General features: G+C 37.2%; 2 protein-coding genes across 3 annotated transcripts; one reads left to right on the top strand and one right to left on the bottom strand.

Moving 5' to 3' along the window:
• Window positions 1-181: 181 nt before the first annotated feature.
• On the top strand, window positions 182-3,067 carry LOC113290128 (pentatricopeptide repeat-containing protein At2g18940, chloroplastic-like). Its single transcript, XM_026539666.1, has one exon. The coding sequence runs from the start codon at window positions 418-420 to the stop codon at window positions 2,914-2,916; it is 2,499 nt and encodes an 832-aa protein (XP_026395451.1). The 5' UTR covers window positions 182-417; the 3' UTR covers window positions 2,917-3,067.
• A 153-nt stretch (window positions 3,068-3,220) lies between these two features.
• LOC113290129 (pentatricopeptide repeat-containing protein At4g32450, mitochondrial-like) lies at window positions 3,221-6,535 on the bottom strand. 2 transcript variants are annotated; one of them, XM_026539667.1, is made up of 3 exons: window positions 4,424-6,535; window positions 3,644-3,723; window positions 3,221-3,563 (listed from the first exon to the last, which is right to left on the bottom strand). In XM_026539667.1, the coding sequence occupies exon 1, from the start codon at window positions 6,427-6,429 to the stop codon at window positions 4,495-4,497; it is 1,935 nt and encodes a 644-aa protein (XP_026395452.1). In that variant the 5' UTR covers window positions 6,430-6,535; the 3' UTR covers window positions 3,221-3,563; window positions 3,644-3,723; window positions 4,424-4,494. The 2 variants fall into 2 exon arrangements, with proteins under 2 accessions (XP_026395452.1, XP_026395453.1); XM_026539668.1 differs by having other exon boundaries at window positions 4,474-6,535.
• Window positions 6,536-20,160: the final 13,625 nt, after the last annotated feature.

Here is a 20,160-nt window from a genome sequence, read left to right as displayed (position 1 = left end):
ACCGGACCCAAGTCTATCGGATCCGGTTCCGGGTAATGGGTACCCATTGGCAGCCCTAAGATTCTCAAGATTCATGTGCAAAGAAAAACCCCGCAACTAAAATGGGTCATTAAATAACAAGACGCAGTAGGTGGATAATGTAGATTCTCCAAACTTTCCTCCTCCCACTGAAGCAGAGAAAGAAACACTCCCTCGCTTCTCCAAACCTAAGGTGGAAATGAAATGATGGCAACCAAATATGCAATAAACAGATAGACATCGAAACCGACACCAACCAAACAAACCACCATGTACTCCTCCTACTAAGATTTGTCTCACCCTCTTCTTCTTCTTCTTCTTCTTCTTCTTTCTCAGTCTATTTTTCTCTCTTCAGTTCTCAATTCCATACTTGAACACGGAGCTGAAGCTTTAGCTCTAATGGAAGGAGCTCTATTTCCAAACAGACCAACATTACCAACACCAACAACAAAACCAATAATACCACCACCATCACAAACAAACCCACCATTGAAATTCAATTCTAAAACACTTCCATTACCAACAAATACTCCTCCACCTCCATCTTTACCACTTGATTCTCTTCTTCAACAGCTCCTTCATATTTCACCTAAAACCTCATACCCTTCTCTTTCAATATCAACATCATCTCAGAAACAACAGAATACTCATATCTCTAAGCCCAAATCCATTCCTCCTCCTTCTTCTTCTTATTCTTCAGTTGGCCATAAACATAATGATTATTCTTCAATTGAATTCCTTACATCAAAAGGTAAGTCTTTACTTGTGTCCATTGTGAATCAGCCCATGTCAAATTTGAACACTTATTTTAATTCTATCCACTCTGAATTGGCTGAATTTGATCATGTCAGTCTTATCAAAGGGTTAGACCTTTCAGGGAATTGGGAAAAATCCCTAGTTTTGTTCCAGTGGTTTCTTTCAAAGAATAGTGATGAAACTAACAAATTAGACCAACAAGCAATTGAGGCTATGGTTAGAATTTTAGGTAGAGAGTCTCAACATTCGATTGCATCTAAATTGTTTGATGAAATTTCTATTGAAGATTACTCACTTGATATAAGAGCTTATACTACTATACTGCATTCTTATTCTCAAAGTGGGTTGTACGAAAAGGCGATATCTTTGTTTCGAGTGATTAAGAGTAAAGGACTTAAACCAACTCTAGTTACTTACAATGTCATGCTTGATGTGTATGGGAAAATGGGTCGGTCTTGGAACAAAATTTTGGAACTTGTAGGGGAAATCACAAGTGATGGACTTAAATTTGATGAATTTACTTGTAGTACTGTTCTGTCTGCTTGTGCAAGGGAAGGGTTGTTGGAGGAAGCTTCGAAGTTCTTTAACGGTTTGAAGTCTAAGGGTTATGTTCCCGGAACTGTTACTTATAATGCTTTGCTTCATGTGTATGGGAAGGCAGGGGTTTACTCTGAGGCTTTGAGCATTATGGAGGAGATGGAAAGAAACAACTGCACACCTGACTCAGTGACCTACAATGAACTTGTAGCAGCTTATGTTAGGGCAGGGTTTTATGATGAGGGAGCTGCTGTTATAGAGACAATGTCAAGTAGAGGAACTATGCCGAATGCTGTAACTTATACTACAGTCATAAATGCGTATGGAAAGGCTGGGAAAGAAGATAAAGCTCTGAGTTTGTTTGATGAGATGAAGAAATCGGGTTGTGTTCCTAATGTCTGTACATATAACGCAATTTTGGGGATGCTTGGAAAGAAATTGATGTCAGAAGAGATGGTGATGATACTCTCCGAGATGAAGTCGAATGGTTGCATCCCAAACAGGGTAACATGGAACACAATGCTTGCGTTATGTGGTAATAAGGGTATGCAGAAGTACGTGAATCGGGTCTTCAGCGAAATGAAGAATTGTGGGTTTGAGCCTGATCGAGATACATTCAATACATTGATTAGTGCTTATGGTCGGTGTGGGTCGGGAATTGATGCTTCAAAAATGTATGAAGAGATGATCAAAGCCGGGTTCACTCCATGTGTTACTACCTATAATGCTCTCTTGAACGCCCTGTCTAGGAGAGGTGATTGGAAAGCAGCAGAATCCGTGATTATTGATATGAAGACCAAAGGATTTAAGCCTAACGAAACATCATACTCCTTGATGCTTCAATGTTATGCAAAGGCAGGGTATGTCGAAGGTATAAGAATGATTGAAGACGAAATTTACAGTGGGCGAATATTTCCTAGTTGGATGCTTTTGAGAACCCTGGTTCTTGCAAATGCTAAATGTAGGATTTTGGCAGGTATGGAGAGAGCGTTTGAAGAATTAAAAAGAAACGGATACAAACACGATCTGGTTCTTTTCAATTCAATGCTTTCAATCTATGCCAAGAACAGGATGTATGATCGAGCTCATGATCTGATGCATTTGATCCGTGAAAATGGATTACAGCCAGATCTTGTTACTTTTAATAGCTTGATGGATATGTATGCCAGAGGAGGAGAGTGCTGGAGAGCAGAAGAAATCCTCAAAGGTTTACAGAAATCTGGAGGGAAACCTGATCTGGTTTCATATAACACTGTGATCAAAGGGTTTTGCAGACAAGGGCTAATGCAGGAAGCTGTCCGAACTATGTCGGTGATGACAACTGTGGGTATTCGACCTTGCATTGTTACTTATAATACTTTCGTTGCTGGATACGCCAGCAAAGGATTGTTTGAAGAGGTAACGGATGTGATTAGTTATATGATTCAACATGATTGCAGACCCAATGAGTTGACATACAAGATTGTCATCGATGGTTATTGTAAAGCAAGCAAATACAAAGAAGCCATGGATTTTGTATCGAAAATTAGAGACCTTGATCCATCTTTTGATGATAAGTCGGTTCAAAGGTTTGCCATGCGGGTTCGTGAGAATGTAAAGTTGTAGTTATGGACATCAAAAAGGCAATTTTTGTTCATTGTTTACCCTCTCATTTCTCCGATCTACTTCTTTACTGTGAATTTGTTTGTAAAAGTTCAAAAATTTTGAAGCTGTTAATTACAGTTTTTGAAGTTACAGATGCAATTACTTTTCCGAATTCTCTGTGTATTAGCCCATAAATGAAGCTGATTTTGGAATTTTTATGTAATCACTATCAGGTTGTATTTCAGATAAAGGCGCCGAAGTGCCAAAGCAGATCTTTCAATCTAAGTATTGTAGAGAAAATGAAAAATGAAGAAGCTAACTTTGAGAATGCCTCATTTTGTGTTGCCTCAAATTTGAAGCCTGTATTTACTTTGAGAATGCCTCATTTTGGTTACAGAACAAGGACATTATTTAGTAGGACATCCAATCTTCCAGGTTCCCTGAAAAGCAAGTCCACTTATAGTTTTCTCTTTGTGAATTACACTTCCATGGAATTTCTCCTGCTGCCGCAGCAGCACTTTTGCGGCAACGGCTTTCTCTGTACGCTTTAAATCTCACCTCTGAAACTGTTGGGGGAGTATACCCAGCCTGCCCTACATCATTCCTTCGTCCATTAAAGAGAACGTGTATCAATGTTGCCAAGCTTCACATTCCTCGTGTCGTACCGACTGTGAATAAACGAAGTACTGATAAATTCCAACACTCCACAGGTAACAGAAAATGAAAGAACTGCCAGGATGTAACTTACCCACTCAGTTTCTTCATCATTTGTCTGCTTTGATAGAATGCACATGACGACAGATGTGGAGGATTAGTCATCACCGAAACCTGGTCATTAAAGAAATTGATCCTTGAAGCTCGAGAATTTCAGAACACACAGCAGGAGAGGTTAATGTTATACAATTTAAGCACATTCATTACTTGATTCTGAATACATACAAGAGTTGCTCACGTGCATCATAGACAACGCACACAAGGTAAAACCTACAGATGTGCAAATTATTATGATGCCTGTAGATGCATTTTACAATACGTAAGTGTCTCAGTGGCTTCTTTCATTGGAAAAAGCAAAGGAAGCAGTGAAATTCAGAAAATGGCTAGCACAATAAATGACCATTGAATATTATTACTTCAGTAAGAAAGGCAGGGATCATACTTCTGTCTCATTTGTATTTCTGATTAAGAAGCACAATCCAAGTTCATAAGTTTGCAAAAACCAAAATTTTGAATCGAACCAGAATCAAGTAGGGTACAGAGTAAGGTTCTACAGTATAGGGCAGGTACAGAGTAAACAATGATGATTATTCAATAACTGACTTGACTCCAGTCCTAAATATCCTGATATTAACATCCAGATAGAATCAACGATTCCATCCAGCCACAGGTCATATTGTAAAATGTTCTGGAAACTTATCAAACTACAAATAATGAATTGATTCCAATATCAACCTAATATTGCAATTTCATAATTCTAATCTCTCCTTTAAATTAGGTAAGAAAAAATTTGTTGCATAATTATATTATTCACCTAGCTATATTAAGTTAGCTTTGAGAAGGATCAAAACTAGGATTTAACACCTTCAAGACCTTAATACCGCATCACCAAAAGTCGTTGCAGGAACACGCCCCTTCTGCAAAATGGTGAAACCGTTTGGTATCGCGAGCGATGATAAGCCTTCCAACAAGCTTTGAGATAATCTTCAATGCGTTATGGCAATCCACACAGACTCTAAGATTCTTAATTATTCGAATAGGGCTGCGAGCAGGGGTACTTAAGAGACCAGAAACACAAGCCAATTTTTCACTATGTGCAAGAAGTCCTGTAGCTTTACTTTCATCATCCACATCATGCAATGCGCATTTAAGCTCAGGTACATAACCACACTCTTTCATATGTGCACTCAGCGTATTCAAATGGGCATATATTTTGTCATCTGCCTGGGATGTATCCCCTGCCCTATACTGTAGAACCTTACTATGTAATCCTAAAGGTTTCTGGCCGACATACTTTTTTTTCTTCTCAGCTATTACATAATCAGAGGGGTTCACTGGCACAAGACCGGCCTTCGATTCAACATTTAGCCGTGAGGGGTCTAAGAGAGCAACGATATCAGCACAAAGGTCCCCAGTTTCCAGATTCCCATGAATTCTGCAAAGATTCATCAAAGTTTCCCAAACATCAATATTTGGTTCAACTGGCATATTTTCAATGAACTCAAAAGCCTCTCCTAAGTATCCTGTACTTCCCAACATTTTCACAACACCCACATAATGATCCATGGAGGGTGCAATACCAAAAACTTTACTCATTGACTCAAAGTGCAACATTCCTTCATCAATGTCACAAAGTGTACTACAAGCGTAAAAAACCCCAAGAAACATTTGGCCATCGGGTCTTCCTCCTGCCTCCTTGAATTCGGTGAACACATCAATTGCATCTTCTCCGTATCCATTTTTTGCCAGACCAACTATCATGGTGTCCCAAGAAGTCAGATTTCTTGCGGGTATTTTTCCAAACAAATCATGAGCATCAGACACTAAACCACACTTCAAATACATCTCTAATACCTTATTCTGTAAGATGGTTTCCGAGGAGAACTTTGTCTTCATAAGATGATTATGAATCAATTTTGCCTCTTCTTTAGCAACAACTTCCCCAATAACCTTCATCAACTCACGATACCGGAGCAAACCAATCTCAATACCTTGTTGATATAACAAGTTCAAAACCCTCATAGCTTCCTTCAGATCACCCTCGTTACAGAAACCATCCATCTCTTCAAGAGTACCATTACACTGCACTTCACTTTCAGACTCCACACTACTCACTAATGATAGAGAATGAACCTTATTCATCTCCGGATGCAATCCATTTTGTTTCTGTTGATATCCCCAGACATTCGTTTCTTTGTTATACCCATTTGAATTCTGTTGGATTTGCCCATAATTAACAATGCTAACCGGCTGATGATCCCCATCAGGTTTCTGCAGATGTTCTCCATAGGAAGACTCATTTGGACCGTGTGGAGCAGAATTTCCTCTATAATGTTCATTTAAATTCTGTTCAAAACCTCTCAAATCATTCTTGTAACATACATTAGCAATAGCATTATGCTGCAACTCGGTTCGATTGACCCCATAAGGATTTATGTTCTGTACCTGACGATGATACCCACTAGGGTTGTGCTGAAAATTCCTATTGTCATTATTTTGGAAATATGAAGAATTGGGGTTCTTGTGCAACTCATTTTGATACAACGCATTATTCTGAAGTTGGTTATTATCATTAGGATTACCTCTGTAAGGATTTGGTGTGTGAAACCCACCACCTGCAGTCTGCTGAAAATCCCCTTCTCCCTCTGAACCATATGAATTATTATTAGTTGGTTGAGTTTGATAATCAATTCTTTCAGCAGCAACAGTTCTAAAGGTCTTGACTTTATTTACGAAATTATTGTAAACTGAATCGAGATTTGGTTGAGAGTTTGTGTACTTCAGTATTAAACTGATAATTTTAGATGTTTTTCTTTTCATTATTATTACAACAACAATGAAATTTCAATCAAAGAATGAATGAATGATGTTTTTGTAGATGGGATGAAGAAGACGTTCTGATTAGGGTTTATGGACCAATAATTTAAAAGAGAAAGGGAAAGGTTTAAGCAGAAATGAACAGAGAAAAGAATGTGATACCGATAACCTAGTTAGCCATTCGCCGCATCATTCGCGAATAATACGCGAATTTTTCCGTATCCGTCGTTTCCGAATACTCCCGTCCACGCGTGTTTTATGAACTTATCGAATTATACGTCCCGTATAAGAATTCGCCGTATTGGTTCGGATACAGTTGAGTAGCTTAGCTCCAAACATATAGGCCCATCTTCGCAACCCAACTATTAATAATCAGCCCAAACGATCTTTCATTCCAAATTTCCCCAAAAACTGATTCCAAGGGGAGTCGAACCATAGCGTCCAAAGCTCGTTAGACAACATCCACACCACTGTTCCACGACCTTGTTGGTGCACATTATTGAAAATAGTACCTATATATTCTAGATATTGCAAAATCACGTCATCCACATACATTTCTCCATTAAGATGTGTTTTCTTATCATTTAACATACCCCGAATTTTGCGTGCCGAACTCATATTTCTGAAATGACTTATACACGTACGTATGCCATACCGATTCATAGCCGAATCACGAACCGTTGACCGGACTATTGACCGAATCTGACTTCTACAAATCCGAACAATACCCGTACGTTTGCCGTTCCGTACGTTTTCCGAATACCGAATTGCTAACTAGGATACCGATATATCATAGAAGCTTAAGATACTTGATGATTGCGGAATTGGTTAGGGGGTGTCTTGAGGTATATCATATGTCAAAAACTCAAAATCACCATTCCACCGATTAAACCTAAAAATTGAAAAAAAATCCATCTCCAACCATAAACCATATATATTAGTTGAAAACATTTTAAACCATTGATTGGAAACCTAAATATTTAACTCCTTAATTAATAACCTTTGATTTTGATGATTAGGATGTTTATATCCTTTAAGGAAACTTCTAAAACCAGAGGATGGAGTAGAGGATGTGAGAATAACTACCTGACTCATCATCCTCACATTTGTCTTTAAAGTTTCCATTGAAGAAGAATTTTTTGTTAAAACTCTGAAAATCCTATGTGGCCTAAAATATATGATTCTTGGTTGTCTCATTGGAGATGCTCTTAGAGTGTTTGAATATTCGTTAGGTCATCCTGATTGTAAGAAAATCATTGCTAATGTGTGGAATACTTCTACTTGCCATCCTAATATGTCTCATATGAGTCAAAAACTAGCTGTCACTCAGGAAGCGTTATCACAGTGGAGTTCTGCAACATTCGGTAGCATTAAAAAGAATATCCATCGTATCAAGTCTCAGCTCCAATGTATGCTCTCTAATAACCCTTATGCTGAACTGTCACCTCGATATGCTAAACTGAAACTTGAACTTTCAAAATGGTATGATCTGTATAATCAATATGCTAGACAGATATCTAGGGATAACTATTTTGCTTATGGAGATCGTAACACTAAATATTTCCATGCTCGTGCTAATTTTAGGAGACGATGCAACCATATAGCATCTTTGCAAAACTCTCTTGATATCTGGTGTAAAACTAGAAGTGAAATTGAAACCATTTTGAATTGTCATTTTCAGCACATCACTACTTCTACTCATCCAGCTGCTGATCTGGATCTCTTGAATTTGATTTCTCCTTGTATCTCCACCGAGGATAATGAAAATCTTTTAAAAATTCCTATTGTTGAGGATGTTAGAGTATAGCTCGGTCAACCTCGCATGCATTGCTATCTCAAGCATGTTTGTCAATGTTAGTGATCAAAATTATAAGTCTTGATTTCTAGCCTACATAGCTAAGTCTCGGACTAGGATAGAAAAGTGTAGTTGAGCGCAAGGACTTCATGGCGATTCATCATACAACGAGAAGATCTATACAAGGAACCGTGGAACTTCATCAACAAAAAAGGTATGTGGAGACTTGAACTTATATATCACTCAAAAGTCTATCTATTCTATCTCCTACTTCTTATGAGACAAAAGTCGTATGCTATATAGACTAGATCATACACATTTAATATTTCGAGCTGAGCATTCATTGCTTATTTTTTATCTCGAAATCGTGTGTTGGTAAAGTGTTTCGCTTTGATCAAGTTTATCTTCACCTAGTAACGAAAGTCATGAAAAGTTTCAATCACTTTGAGAATTGCTCTGACATGAATTGGTCTGTGAATAACGGCTACATAACGTCCTCTGAGAATGTCTCAATGATTGAAATGAGAGTTTAGATTACATAACCATGTATTCCTTGAACCGAAGTTTTCGAACTTTGTTGATCAAGAGAAATCGGGAGGATTGTGGAATTGGCTTACCAAGTCCGCGAACCTAGTTCACAGACTCAGTCCGCGAACTGTCGGAAGTTCTCGACCGAGAATTTCTGCTGGATTTTCCAAAAAACTCGTTTGTGTGCAAAGTCCGCGAACTCGACCCGCGAACCCAGTCCGCGAACTGGCGGAAGTTCTCTTTCCGAGAATTTCTGCTGAGTTTGGAAAACTCAACCGATTAACTTAAGTCCGCGAAATTGTTTGTGAACTTAAGAGGTTATGATCTAAAGATGTGCTCTGAACATGAAACATTAAATTACTAAGGAATGTTTTATGCAAACCGTGGCTATAATGTTCATGAGCCGATTCAATCGAATCGAATCATTTTTGTTTCAATTGTGTCTTGTGTAGTTACATAAGATCTCATAGCAATTGAACAACTCTTTAACTAGTTCATTTGAGTCAATTGAACTAGTTATGGTGAAGAAGAACAAGGTTAATATGAAATGCTCATATGGTTAACCTTTTGGGTTACTATGTTGAACCAACATACACGTACACGTTTGGGAATGATTTTTACGAACCCAGTAAACTTCTACCCAAGTGTGTGTGACAAGCTAAGTTTTCAATCTAACAGTTGAGAAATATTAGCTTGAATCTAAATCAGGTTTTCATCTAACGGTGAATAAGGATTGCTTTGTAACTAAGGCAAAACCCTGATTTGAAGGCTATATAAATGAGACATCTAGCATTGTGCAAAACTAATTCCCACACGTCTGTGTGCTACTAGTGCCCCCGCTAGAGTAGATCTCCATTAACCTTTGATTTTCTTCTCTAAAATCAGGTTAACGACTTAAAGACTTCATTGGGATTGTGAAGCCAGACCGATACTACTTTATCGTAATTGTGTGATATGATCTTGCATATTCTATCGTACGAGTACAATCGATTGATCGTCTTGAGATCATGAGAGTTCTCCGATAGGCAAGATAAAGAAGTCACAAACATCTTCGTCTCACTGTTTGTGATTCCTCGACAATCCGCTTGTATAGTCAGGAAGGATTGTAAAGAGGTGATTGATTAATCTAGGTTGTTCTTCGGGAATATAAGACCGGATTATCAATTGGTTCTTTTTCACCTTGATTTCATATCAAAAGACGGAACAAAACTTAGGGTTTATCTGTGGTAGACAGATTTATCCTTTTATAGACTTTTCTGTGTGAGACAGATCTGTTTATTATCAAGTCTGTGATTTTGGGTTACAACAACTCTTGGTTGTGGGTGAGATCAGCTAAGGAAATCAAGTGCGCAGTATCCTGCTGGGATCAGAGGCGTAGGAGTACAACTGTACCTTGGATCGGTGGGAGACTGATTGGGATTCAACTATAGTCTAGTCCGAAGTTAGTTTGCAGTAGGAGAGTGTCTGTAGCGGCTTAATACAGTGTGTATTCAATTTGGACTAGGTCCCGGGGTTTTTCTGCATTTGCGGTTTCCTCGTTAACAAAATTTCTGGTGTCTATGTTATTTCTTTCCGCATTATATATTATATAATTGAAATAATACAGGTTGTGCGTTCGTGATCATCAATTGGAAATCCAACCTTTGGTTGTTGATTGATATTGATTTGATCCTCTGGCATTCGTCTTTGGTACCGTCCAAGTATTCTTTGTATTTGATAAAGACACGCTATTGGTTTTAGCTTGAGTAAAAATCAAATCAATAGAGAGATATTAACTCATTGAGATACTTTTATCTAGATTGAGTCTAACTGTTTAGTTGATTCTCTAGCAAAGTATTTCGGAGTTAGTCCATACAAATTGCTAACCGAAATATTGGGTGGTGTTGTTAGACCCCTTCTTTTTCAATTGGTATCAGAGCATGCAAACGCGGTAAACCTAATAAGTTTGTGTTTGTTCGTTCCATATAAATTTCCCTATGGGAAATTTCTGTGGAAAACTTGCTCCTGACATCTGTAACGCACGCCAAAATTCCTTAAACATTGTTCAAAGATTGTTATGGTTAAAACCTCTGGGTTCTCATGATAATTTTACTTCATCTAAAAGGGGAGATTTTGATGTTAAGAATCAATATGAAGGAAAAAAATAAAAGGAAAGAAAAATTGGGAAAACGTTCAATACGCTCAAGGATATGGAACCTCACTAGATTAACTCTTGATCTCTATGAGGAATACTATCGTGATGGATCAATTGATAAAGATCTGTTTAAAGCGTTTGAAGGCGTTTTTAAATTCTTAGAAAAACTTCATTCTGTTAAGTCTAAGAATCTTTCCGGAAAGGGTGTTGGTCGTGTTAAAACTGTTTATACTGAACAACCCAGATATCGGAAATATCCTTCTTCTATCCCGAACCAACGAAGGATATAAAGCTCCAGCTTCCCTGACTATCATCATTATTTTGATTATACTACAGGTACTGTTCACACCTATCAACCAAATGTGTCGCATGAGAATTCCTCTCCGCATTATGCCTCTTGGTAACAAGACTGGCTTTTCCCCATTTGTACATATCTTGATGTGGGGAAAGAAATGGCTTGAGTTGTGTACAGTTGTGTTGTTGTTTGGTTAAACTTCTATGACCTCTGTTGTCTTCCACTTTTTGTTGGTTGTTTACCACTTATGTGGAAAGGGCTAAGTTTTTTTCTTAAGTATTGCGGATCACGGTTTGTGTACAACCCAAGCCCATGAATGAGGGATATATATATGTTGGTGGTCCGCGAACCTTCTCATTTCTCATCTTCTATCCGCGTACGTGAACTAGGGTTTGTGCTTCTCCACCATTAAAGCTTCTTTGAAGAAATCAAAAGGAAGGATGTTTGAGGTTCTCTTCAAGTAAGTAATCTCCTTTTGAGTATCTCTTTATGATGATTTATAGAAGCATGAAAAGGAGTTCTAAAAGCTCAAAATCCTCTAGCTTGAATCCACCTTGTGATCAAAATTCTCTTAGAATTAGGTTTGTGAATGATTCTTGTGCTTGAACTTTTGATAGGATTGCTTCCAAAGGTTTTATTATAGAAAAGAAATTGGAAACCTTTAGTGGATATGAAGAGGATTTAGCTTGCTTCAAAAAGTTCAATCTTGGGAATATCTTTAATGGCCTCGGTGAAGGTTTTGATTCTCTAACAAGGATTTTCTATGCTAACATTCATGATGCTGATTTTAAGAAGATGGACTTCAAATCCATGATAAATAGAGAAAGGTTTCTTGTTAATAGAGAGTTAATTTCAAGGGTCACCAAAATACCGTTGGGCAACGTACAGTTACCTAGACCAAGTGATGAACGTCCTTCATATGATGATATCTCTATTAGACTTTGTGGAAAGAAGGTTGTGTGGAGTCAAGGAAAGTTTCCTACTAAAGATCTTAGTATTGCTTTAATGGCGTTTGGAAAACTCGGTATCTTTAACCTTTGTCCCTCCACAATTGAGAATTCTTGGTGGAGTTATGAGTTTGCGGAATTGGTCTTCTTCCTTGCATCCGAAAATACATATCTTGATATTTGTGGCTTTATCATCTTTCAAATGATGACGATGACTTATCACATCAAGATATAATGCTATCCTTGTTTGATTAGCCAAATTTGCCGTGATCGTGGACTTGATTTTATTGGAAATTCTCTTGGGGTTCCCAAACTTGTTCGTCCATATACTTTTCGGTGTATAAGGAAAAATGTTCGCAAGCGACAAAGAGGTACTCCTCTTGATGTTGAAGACCCTACCACCTTGAGACTTATTCAAAAAGTTTACAAGGGTGTGTGCAAGGTAAATGCAAGAGTAAAGTGCTTAAAAGATCAAGTTTCGTTAATTGGAACCAAGTGTCCCGAGCTCAAGGAAGAGTTGGATTCAATTCAAGCTACTTGGAAATTGTCCGATGATGAAGAAGATGCATTATGTCTTCTTTTCGTATTAGTTGGAAGAATAACTAGTGCTTTGAATAGCGATGATTGTGACTACACATAGTTATTTTTGTGTTCATCTTCTTATGTTATTTTTTAGTTTTATTGGTTATTAAATTCTAAAAATATTTGGAGGATGATGTTTATTGCAGTATTTTAATGGTTTGTGATATTGCAATATTTTTATGGGATATGTATTGTTTACGTCCGTAAACTTGAAGGTCCCATATCGCGGTCAAAAGTAAAGTCGTTCATGAATTGGTATTCGTATTGATGAAAGGACGAATGGACTTTTGACATATACAAAAGTATGCCTATGCAATCATGTATTTGATGGAAAATAGGATAAAATCTTTTGTTCAACAAGGATAAAGTCTATTATGTCGTTATGATGGAAAATAGAATAGATCCTTGTATGATTATCCACGGTATTGATCTTCATTGATACATTTTATTATGTTTTACCGTGAAGGCTCCATTGTGTGTCTTATGTTGAGCACCTTACAACTAAGTCGATTTACCTTGGCTTTGTTGGTTGTTCCATAAGATGTTATATGTCGAGCATTAGGAACTAAATTAATCAACTAGTTTGGTTATTTAGTTAGTACTCCATAAGTCTTCCTTCTTATGTTGAGTACATGTACGGTTAAGGTTGTCATATTCTATGATGAACTTAGTCGGGGTTCCATAAGTTCTCTTATGTTGAGCCCAAATTAATTAAATTGATTACTTCGGTGATTAGTTTGGTTGTTTGTATTCCAATTAGATTAATTATAGGTTCTCTTGTAATTAATCTAGTTGAGTTTTCATATATTCCACAAGATCTTGTGTTGAGTATATGAAAGGCTACACTATCATGTTCTTTGGTTAATGTAGTCGTATATTTCGTAAGGTTCTCCTTATGTTGAGTATTTGAACGGTTACGTTAGTCATCTCCATATGATTGACTTAGTCGTAGCTCCGTGAGTTTACTTATGTTGAGCACTTTCAATTAAATTGATCAGTTTTGTGGTTTGATTTAGTTGCGTATTCCAATTGAATTAATCATGGGTTTACTTGTGGTTAATTTGGTTGAGCTTTGGATATAGAAAATCATTCCTATGGTTTTTCGTGTCCAATAAAAAATCCTTCTTTTCTTTTGAAATTAAGGTCTCTCTTGTTGTTCTCTCGGGAATGACATCAAATGGGGGAGAGTTCTTTTGAACTTGTGCTTAATGGTAATATCTTGCGGGGAGTGCGGCTGTGGAATTTTATAGGGGTTATCTTGTATCTTAAAACTCCTTGATGAATGATGTTAGCTTCGGCTATTAGATTGCATCTAAATTAAGTTGGTATGTATTTTTCTTTTGGTCATGAAATGTCTCTTGTGGAAATTTCATTATGATCCCATTCTTGTAACTTTGCCAATTTTATTGACAAAAAGGGGGAGAAATATTGTAGTTCACACTACAAATATATATGGTTTTCGGATCATTGTGTAAGGGGGAGTGGTTTCCATGATCGAGATGGAGTATTGACTAAGGGGGAGTGATACATATCACCGTAGTATTATTGTTAAAGTCGTGATACAATTGGACTTTGATGTTATATAATAATACTATGACACTGTATAATAATGATCGAGAATCTCGATTTCTCTCATTTTTATAGCTACGGATCTTCAACAACGATGGTGCTAAACTTACAACCTTTGGGATCATTGGAGTACTTGGAAGGACGAAGATTTCAAGGAACGTTGAAGATTATACTATGGAATAGGAGCCACTAAAGTTTATCTTTTTTGTATTCCATATGTATTAATAGTTTTGTCACTAAAATTGACATAGGGGGGGATTGTTAGAGCATAGCTCGGTCAACCTCGCATGCATTGCTATCTCAAGCATGTTTGTCAATGTTAGTGATCAAAACTATAAGTCTTGATTTATAGCCTACATAGCTAAGTCTCGGACTAGGATAGAAAAGTGTAGTTGAGCTCAAGGACTTCATGGCGATTCATCATACAACGAGGAAGATCTATACAAGGAACCGTGGAACTTCATAAAAAAAAACGATATGTGGAGAATTGAACTTATCTATCACTCAAAAGTCTATCTCTTCTATCTCCTACTTCTTATGAGACAAAAGTCGTATGTTATATAGACTAGAACATACACATTTGATATTCGAGCTGAGCATTCATTGCTTATTTTTTATCTCGAAATCGTGTGTTGGTAAAGTGTTTCGCTTTGATCAAGTTTATCTTCACCTGGTGACGAAAGTCATGAAAAGTTTCAATCATTTTGAGAATTGCCCTGACATGAATCAGTCTGTGAATAACAGCTACATAGCGTCCTCTGAGAATGTATCAATGATTGAAACGAGAGTTTAGATTACATAACCATGTATTCCTTGAACCGAAGTTTTCGAACTTTGTTGATCAAGAGATATCAGGCGGATTGTGAAATTGGCTTGTCAAGTCCGCGAACTGTCAGAAGTTCTCGACCGAGAATTTCTGCTGGATTTTCCAAAAACTCGTTTGTGTGCTAAGTCCGCGAACTGGCGGAAGTTTTCTTTCCGAGAATTTCTGCTGAGTTTGGAAAACTCAACCGATTAAATTAAGTCCGCGAACTTGTTTGTGAACTTAAGAGGTTATGATCTAAAGATGTGCTTTGAACATGAAACATTAAATTACTAAGGAATGCTTTATGCAAACCGTGGCCATAATGTTCATGAGTCGATTCAATCGAATCGAAACATCTTTGTTTCAATTGTGTCTTGTGTAGTTACATAAGACCTCATAGCAATTGAACAACTCTTTAACAAGTTCATTTGAGTCAATTGAACTAGTTCTGGTGAAGAATAACAAGGTTAATATGAAATGCTCATATGGTTAACCTTTTGGGTTACTATGTTGAACCAACATACATGTACACGTTTAGGCATGGTTTTCACGAACCCAGTAAATGTCTACCTAAGTGTGTGTAACAAGCTAAGTTTTTGATCTAACGGTTGAGAAATATTAGCTTGAATATAAATCAGGTTTTCATCTAACGGTGAACAAGGATTGCTTTGTAACTAAGGAGAAACCCTGATTTGAAGGCTATATAAGGAGACATCTAGCATTGTGCAAAAATAATCCCCACACGTCTGTGTGCTACTAGTGCGCCCGCTAGAGTCGATCTCCATTAACCTTTGATTTTTTTTCTCTAAAATCAGGTTAACGACTTAAAGACTTCATTGGGATTGTGAAGCCAGACCGATACTACTTTATCGTAGTTGTGTGATCTGATCTTGCATCTTCTATCGTACGAGTACAATCGATTGATTGGCTTGAGATCATGAGAATTCTCCGATAGGCAAGATAAAGAAGTCACAAACATCTTCGTCTCACTGTTTGTGATTCCTCGACAATCCGCTTGTGTAGTCAGGAAGGATTGTAGAGAGGTGATTGATTAATCTAGGATGTTCTTCGGGAATATAAGAGCGGATTATCAATTGGTTTCTGTTCACCTTGATTTCATATTAAAAGACGGAACAAAACCTAGGGTTATCTGTGGGAGACAGATTTATCCTTTTATAGACTTTTTTGTGTCAGACAGATCTATTTATTATCAAGTCTGTGATTTTGGGTTACACCAACTCTTGGTTGTGGGTGAGATCAGCTAAGGGAATCAAGTGCGCAGTATCCTGATGGGATCAGAGGCGTAGGAGTACAACTGTACCTTGGATACGTGGGAGACTGATTGGGGTTCAACTATAGTCCAGTCCGAAGTTAGTTTGCAGTAGGCTAGTGTCTGTAGCGGCTTAATACAGTGTGTATTCAATCTGGACTAGGTCCCGGGGTTTTTCTGCATTTGCGGTTTCCTTGTTAAAAAAATTTCTGGTGTCTGTGTTATTTCTTTTCCGCATTATATTTTATATAATTGAAATAATACATGTTGTGCGCTCGTGATCATCAATTGGAAATCCAACCTTTGATGTTGATTGATATTGATTGGTCCTTGGACATTGGTCTTTGGTACCGTCCAAGTATTCCTTGTATTTGATAAAGACTCGCTATTGGTTTTAGCTTGAGTAAAAATCAAATCAAGAGAGAGATATTAACTCCTTGAGATACTTTTATCTAGATTGAGTTTGATTGTTTAGTTGATTCTCTAGCAAAGTATTTTGGAGTTAGTCCATACAGATTGCTAAGCGAAATATTGGGTGGTGTTGTTAGACCCCCGCTTACTATGGCCCAAATGCCTTCTTGGAAAGCGCCTGGGCCGGACGGGTTTCAGATTGGGTTTTATAAGTATAGTTGGGAGGTAGTTGAGACTGATATAGTGAAATTAGTTTAGGATTTCTTCCACACACAGACTTTTGATCCCAATTTGAATGTTACGTATCAAACCTTCGTTCCAAAAGTAGACTGTCCCTCGACTCCAAGTGACTTTCGGCCTATTAGCTTGTGTAATACTATTTATAAGATCTTATCAAAGATAATGGTTAATCGAATGAAACATATTATTTCTAAAGTCATTTCTCCTTATCAGGTAGCGTTCGTGCCTGGTAGGTGTATCCAAGATAATATTGTCATAGCGCATGAGTTATTGGATACTATGAAAAAGAAAAAAGATCGAGTGGGTGCTATTGCTATTAAGTTAGATATGTCTAAGGATTTTGATCGTATTGAATGGTCTTTTGTGTATGATATTTTAAAGCACTTAGGTTTTGCTGAGCAATGGTGCAACATGATTTTTCACTGCATTAGCACTATATTATTTCTCTTTTGTTAAATGCTTCGCCTTGTAGGTCTTTTTCGCCTACTAGGGGACTGCGTCAGGGAGATAGTCTTTCCCCATATCTGTTTATAATTTGTACAGATATGTTGTCTCGTCTTTTAACTCAAGCCGAATGTCAAAAACGTATCCATGGAATTAAACCAGATAGAACATGTCCTTCTATCTCTCACTTATTTTTTGCTGATGATGTGATATTATTTCTTAAGGCTAAGCATGATGAATTGCAGTATGTACAAGATCTTCTTTTAAGGTTTAGTAAAGCTTCGGGACAGGTTATAAATCCTATTAAGAGTGGCATCGCATTCAGTATAAATATACCAAGGCATCGGCAGGTAGATATAGCAATTTTTTTTTACAAATGAAGCCTATGAGCTTATCTGATATGTACCTAGGAGTTCCGTTATTCTTAAATAGGTCTAAAGTTCAATGTTTTCAACCTTTAATTACTGCAACGAAAATTAAATGGTTGGACTGAAAAGTTGGTTCCGCAGGCTGGTAGGCCTGTACAAATTCAGGTTGTTTTGAACTTCATTGCTTATTATCAAATGTCTTGTTTTCCTTTGCCGCTCTGTGTTACAGCAATTAGAGAGCCTTCAACGTCACTGCTGGTGGGGCCATAAATCAAAAAAGGGTTTAAACCCAAAAGCATGGAGGAAACTATGCATCCCGAAGAGGTATGGAGGTTTAGGTTTCAAAAACCTTAGGAAATTCAATTTGGCCCTATTAGAAAAATGGCATGGTGTATAGTTACTAATCCTAATGATCTTTGTGCAAGGGTTCTTAAATCCAAGTATTTTCCTAAAATTGGCTGTGGAAAGGTATCTCCAAGGGCTTAGAAATAGTGAAACAATATCATGTTTGGGACATTGCTACAGGGGAGGACATTATTATCTGGCAGGATAACTGGTTATATAGGGAGGATGAGCATTTTACAGTTCAACCGTTAGAAAAACCTATTGATTATTATTTACAAGATTATAATTTTGTTGACCAGTTAATAGATCCATATGCTCATGAATGGGATGAGTCATCTCTTGCTGAACTCTTCGCGCCTTCGCAAGTGACCAGTATTACGCAGATTCGTCTTCCTTCGTCGGGTAAGGATACTCTTAGGTGGTCATTAACGCCATCAAGTAAGTTCACAACCAACTTTGTCTATAAAGTTTTGTTGCAAAATAACTGTGTGGAATCTCCACAACAACAAAGACAATGGTTGCTAATGTGGCATATGCATCTCTTACCTAAATATAAGTTATTTTTGTGGAAATGTCTTCAACACATATTGCCTTTTTAAAATCTCGTTTGGGTATGTTAGGTATTACCTCTGATACTCTCTGCCCTTTTTGTGGCTTGTTCCCTGAAACTTTTGATCATTTATTTATGCATTGTTCGTTCTATAGAGCAGCTTGGTTTGGATTCTATCCTCAAGCTTTGACTGAACAAGCGAACTTTAGTGACTTGAAAGATTGGATGCTTAGTTTTTTTGTTTCTAAGGTGTCACATGATATACAAGCTGTCCATAGATTGTATGTAATTGTTTTCTGGCAGCTATGGAAGACTAGATGTAAGGCCAGCTTTGAAAACATTCAACTGAATCCTCATGTCGTTATTAATAGTATTAAAATGTTGTTAGCATATGTGAATCAAACACTAGCTGTGTATACAAAATGTGCGCAACACACACTTCCAATCTCTACTGGCTCTAATGAGTATAATCTTACTAGGGAAAAGCTTGTTGCCAATGCTGACTGTCACATAATGTATGTTGATGCTTCTGTTGGTAAACATTATGCGCGTGTAGGTTGTAGTTGCATCTGGTTCACTCCAGCAGGGGAGTTCGGAGCTGCAAAATGCTGGAATGATAGTGCAGGCTCCGTATTAGAAGCGGAAGCTAAAGCTTTACTAGAAGCGGTGAACTGGGCTACACAACACAAGTTGGAAAAAGTTTTGTTTATCTCTGATAACCTTACACTTGTCAGAGCGGCTAACAGAGTAACAAATAACATGCCTTGGACTAAATTTTCGATTGTAAATGACTGTAAATTGGGGTTTCAAGGTTTTCGCAAATCCGTATGTATGTATATTAGTCGCAAAAAAAAAAAAACACAGCGGCAGATGTTTTAGCTAAGTATGCTAGGAAAAGTTGTATAACTAAGGAATGTGTATTATCTCCTCCTGATGTTTGTATAACTAAGGAATGTGTATTATCTCCTCCTGATGTTATCTCAGGATTTACCCAGTTAACTTTGTAACGTTCCTCTTTGTAATATATTGGTTTCTTTCAAAAAAAAAAAAAAACTGATGTGTTGTACAAAGTGGTAAAAAGAAGTTCGATTCTCAGAATTGTAGATATTTGATTTAAGACTTAATAAACAAAAATATTAAACACAAAGAAAATATTTTAACAAAGTTGAGAGATATTGGGACTTAGGATTCCACCAAACTTCACAATCAATTGGTTCATACAATGATTCATAATAATTTTAGCTCTTTTCTAAACTCTATTTCTTTGCCAAAAGTAGATTTTATAAAACATTAGATGTAAATCATAAGCATAGTCCATCAAGAGTTCTTAGACTAAGCATACACTATCAAACAAAATCACAAATAATCAATGAAAATCATAAATCGGCTAAAAATCAATGCACGAAGTCATAAGAATCAAATATAATTACCAAAAAATTGTGAAACATGGC

The sequence above is a fragment of the Papaver somniferum genome, chromosome 6 (genome assembly GCF_003573695.1).
Source record: "Papaver somniferum cultivar HN1 chromosome 6, ASM357369v1, whole genome shotgun sequence".
Lineage (NCBI taxonomy): Eukaryota > Viridiplantae > Streptophyta > Magnoliopsida > Ranunculales > Papaveraceae > Papaver > Papaver somniferum.
This window is presented reverse-complemented; position numbering and strand designations above follow the sequence as displayed.

Excerpts from the sequence above, each read along its gene's own strand:
- LOC113290128 (XM_026539666.1), top strand. The coding sequence starts at position 418 with ATGGAAGGAGCTCTATTTCCAAACAGACCAACATTACCAACACCAACA.
- LOC113290129 (XM_026539667.1), bottom strand. The coding sequence starts at position 6,429 with ATGAAAAGAAAAACATCTAAAATTATCAGTTTAATACTGAAGTACACA.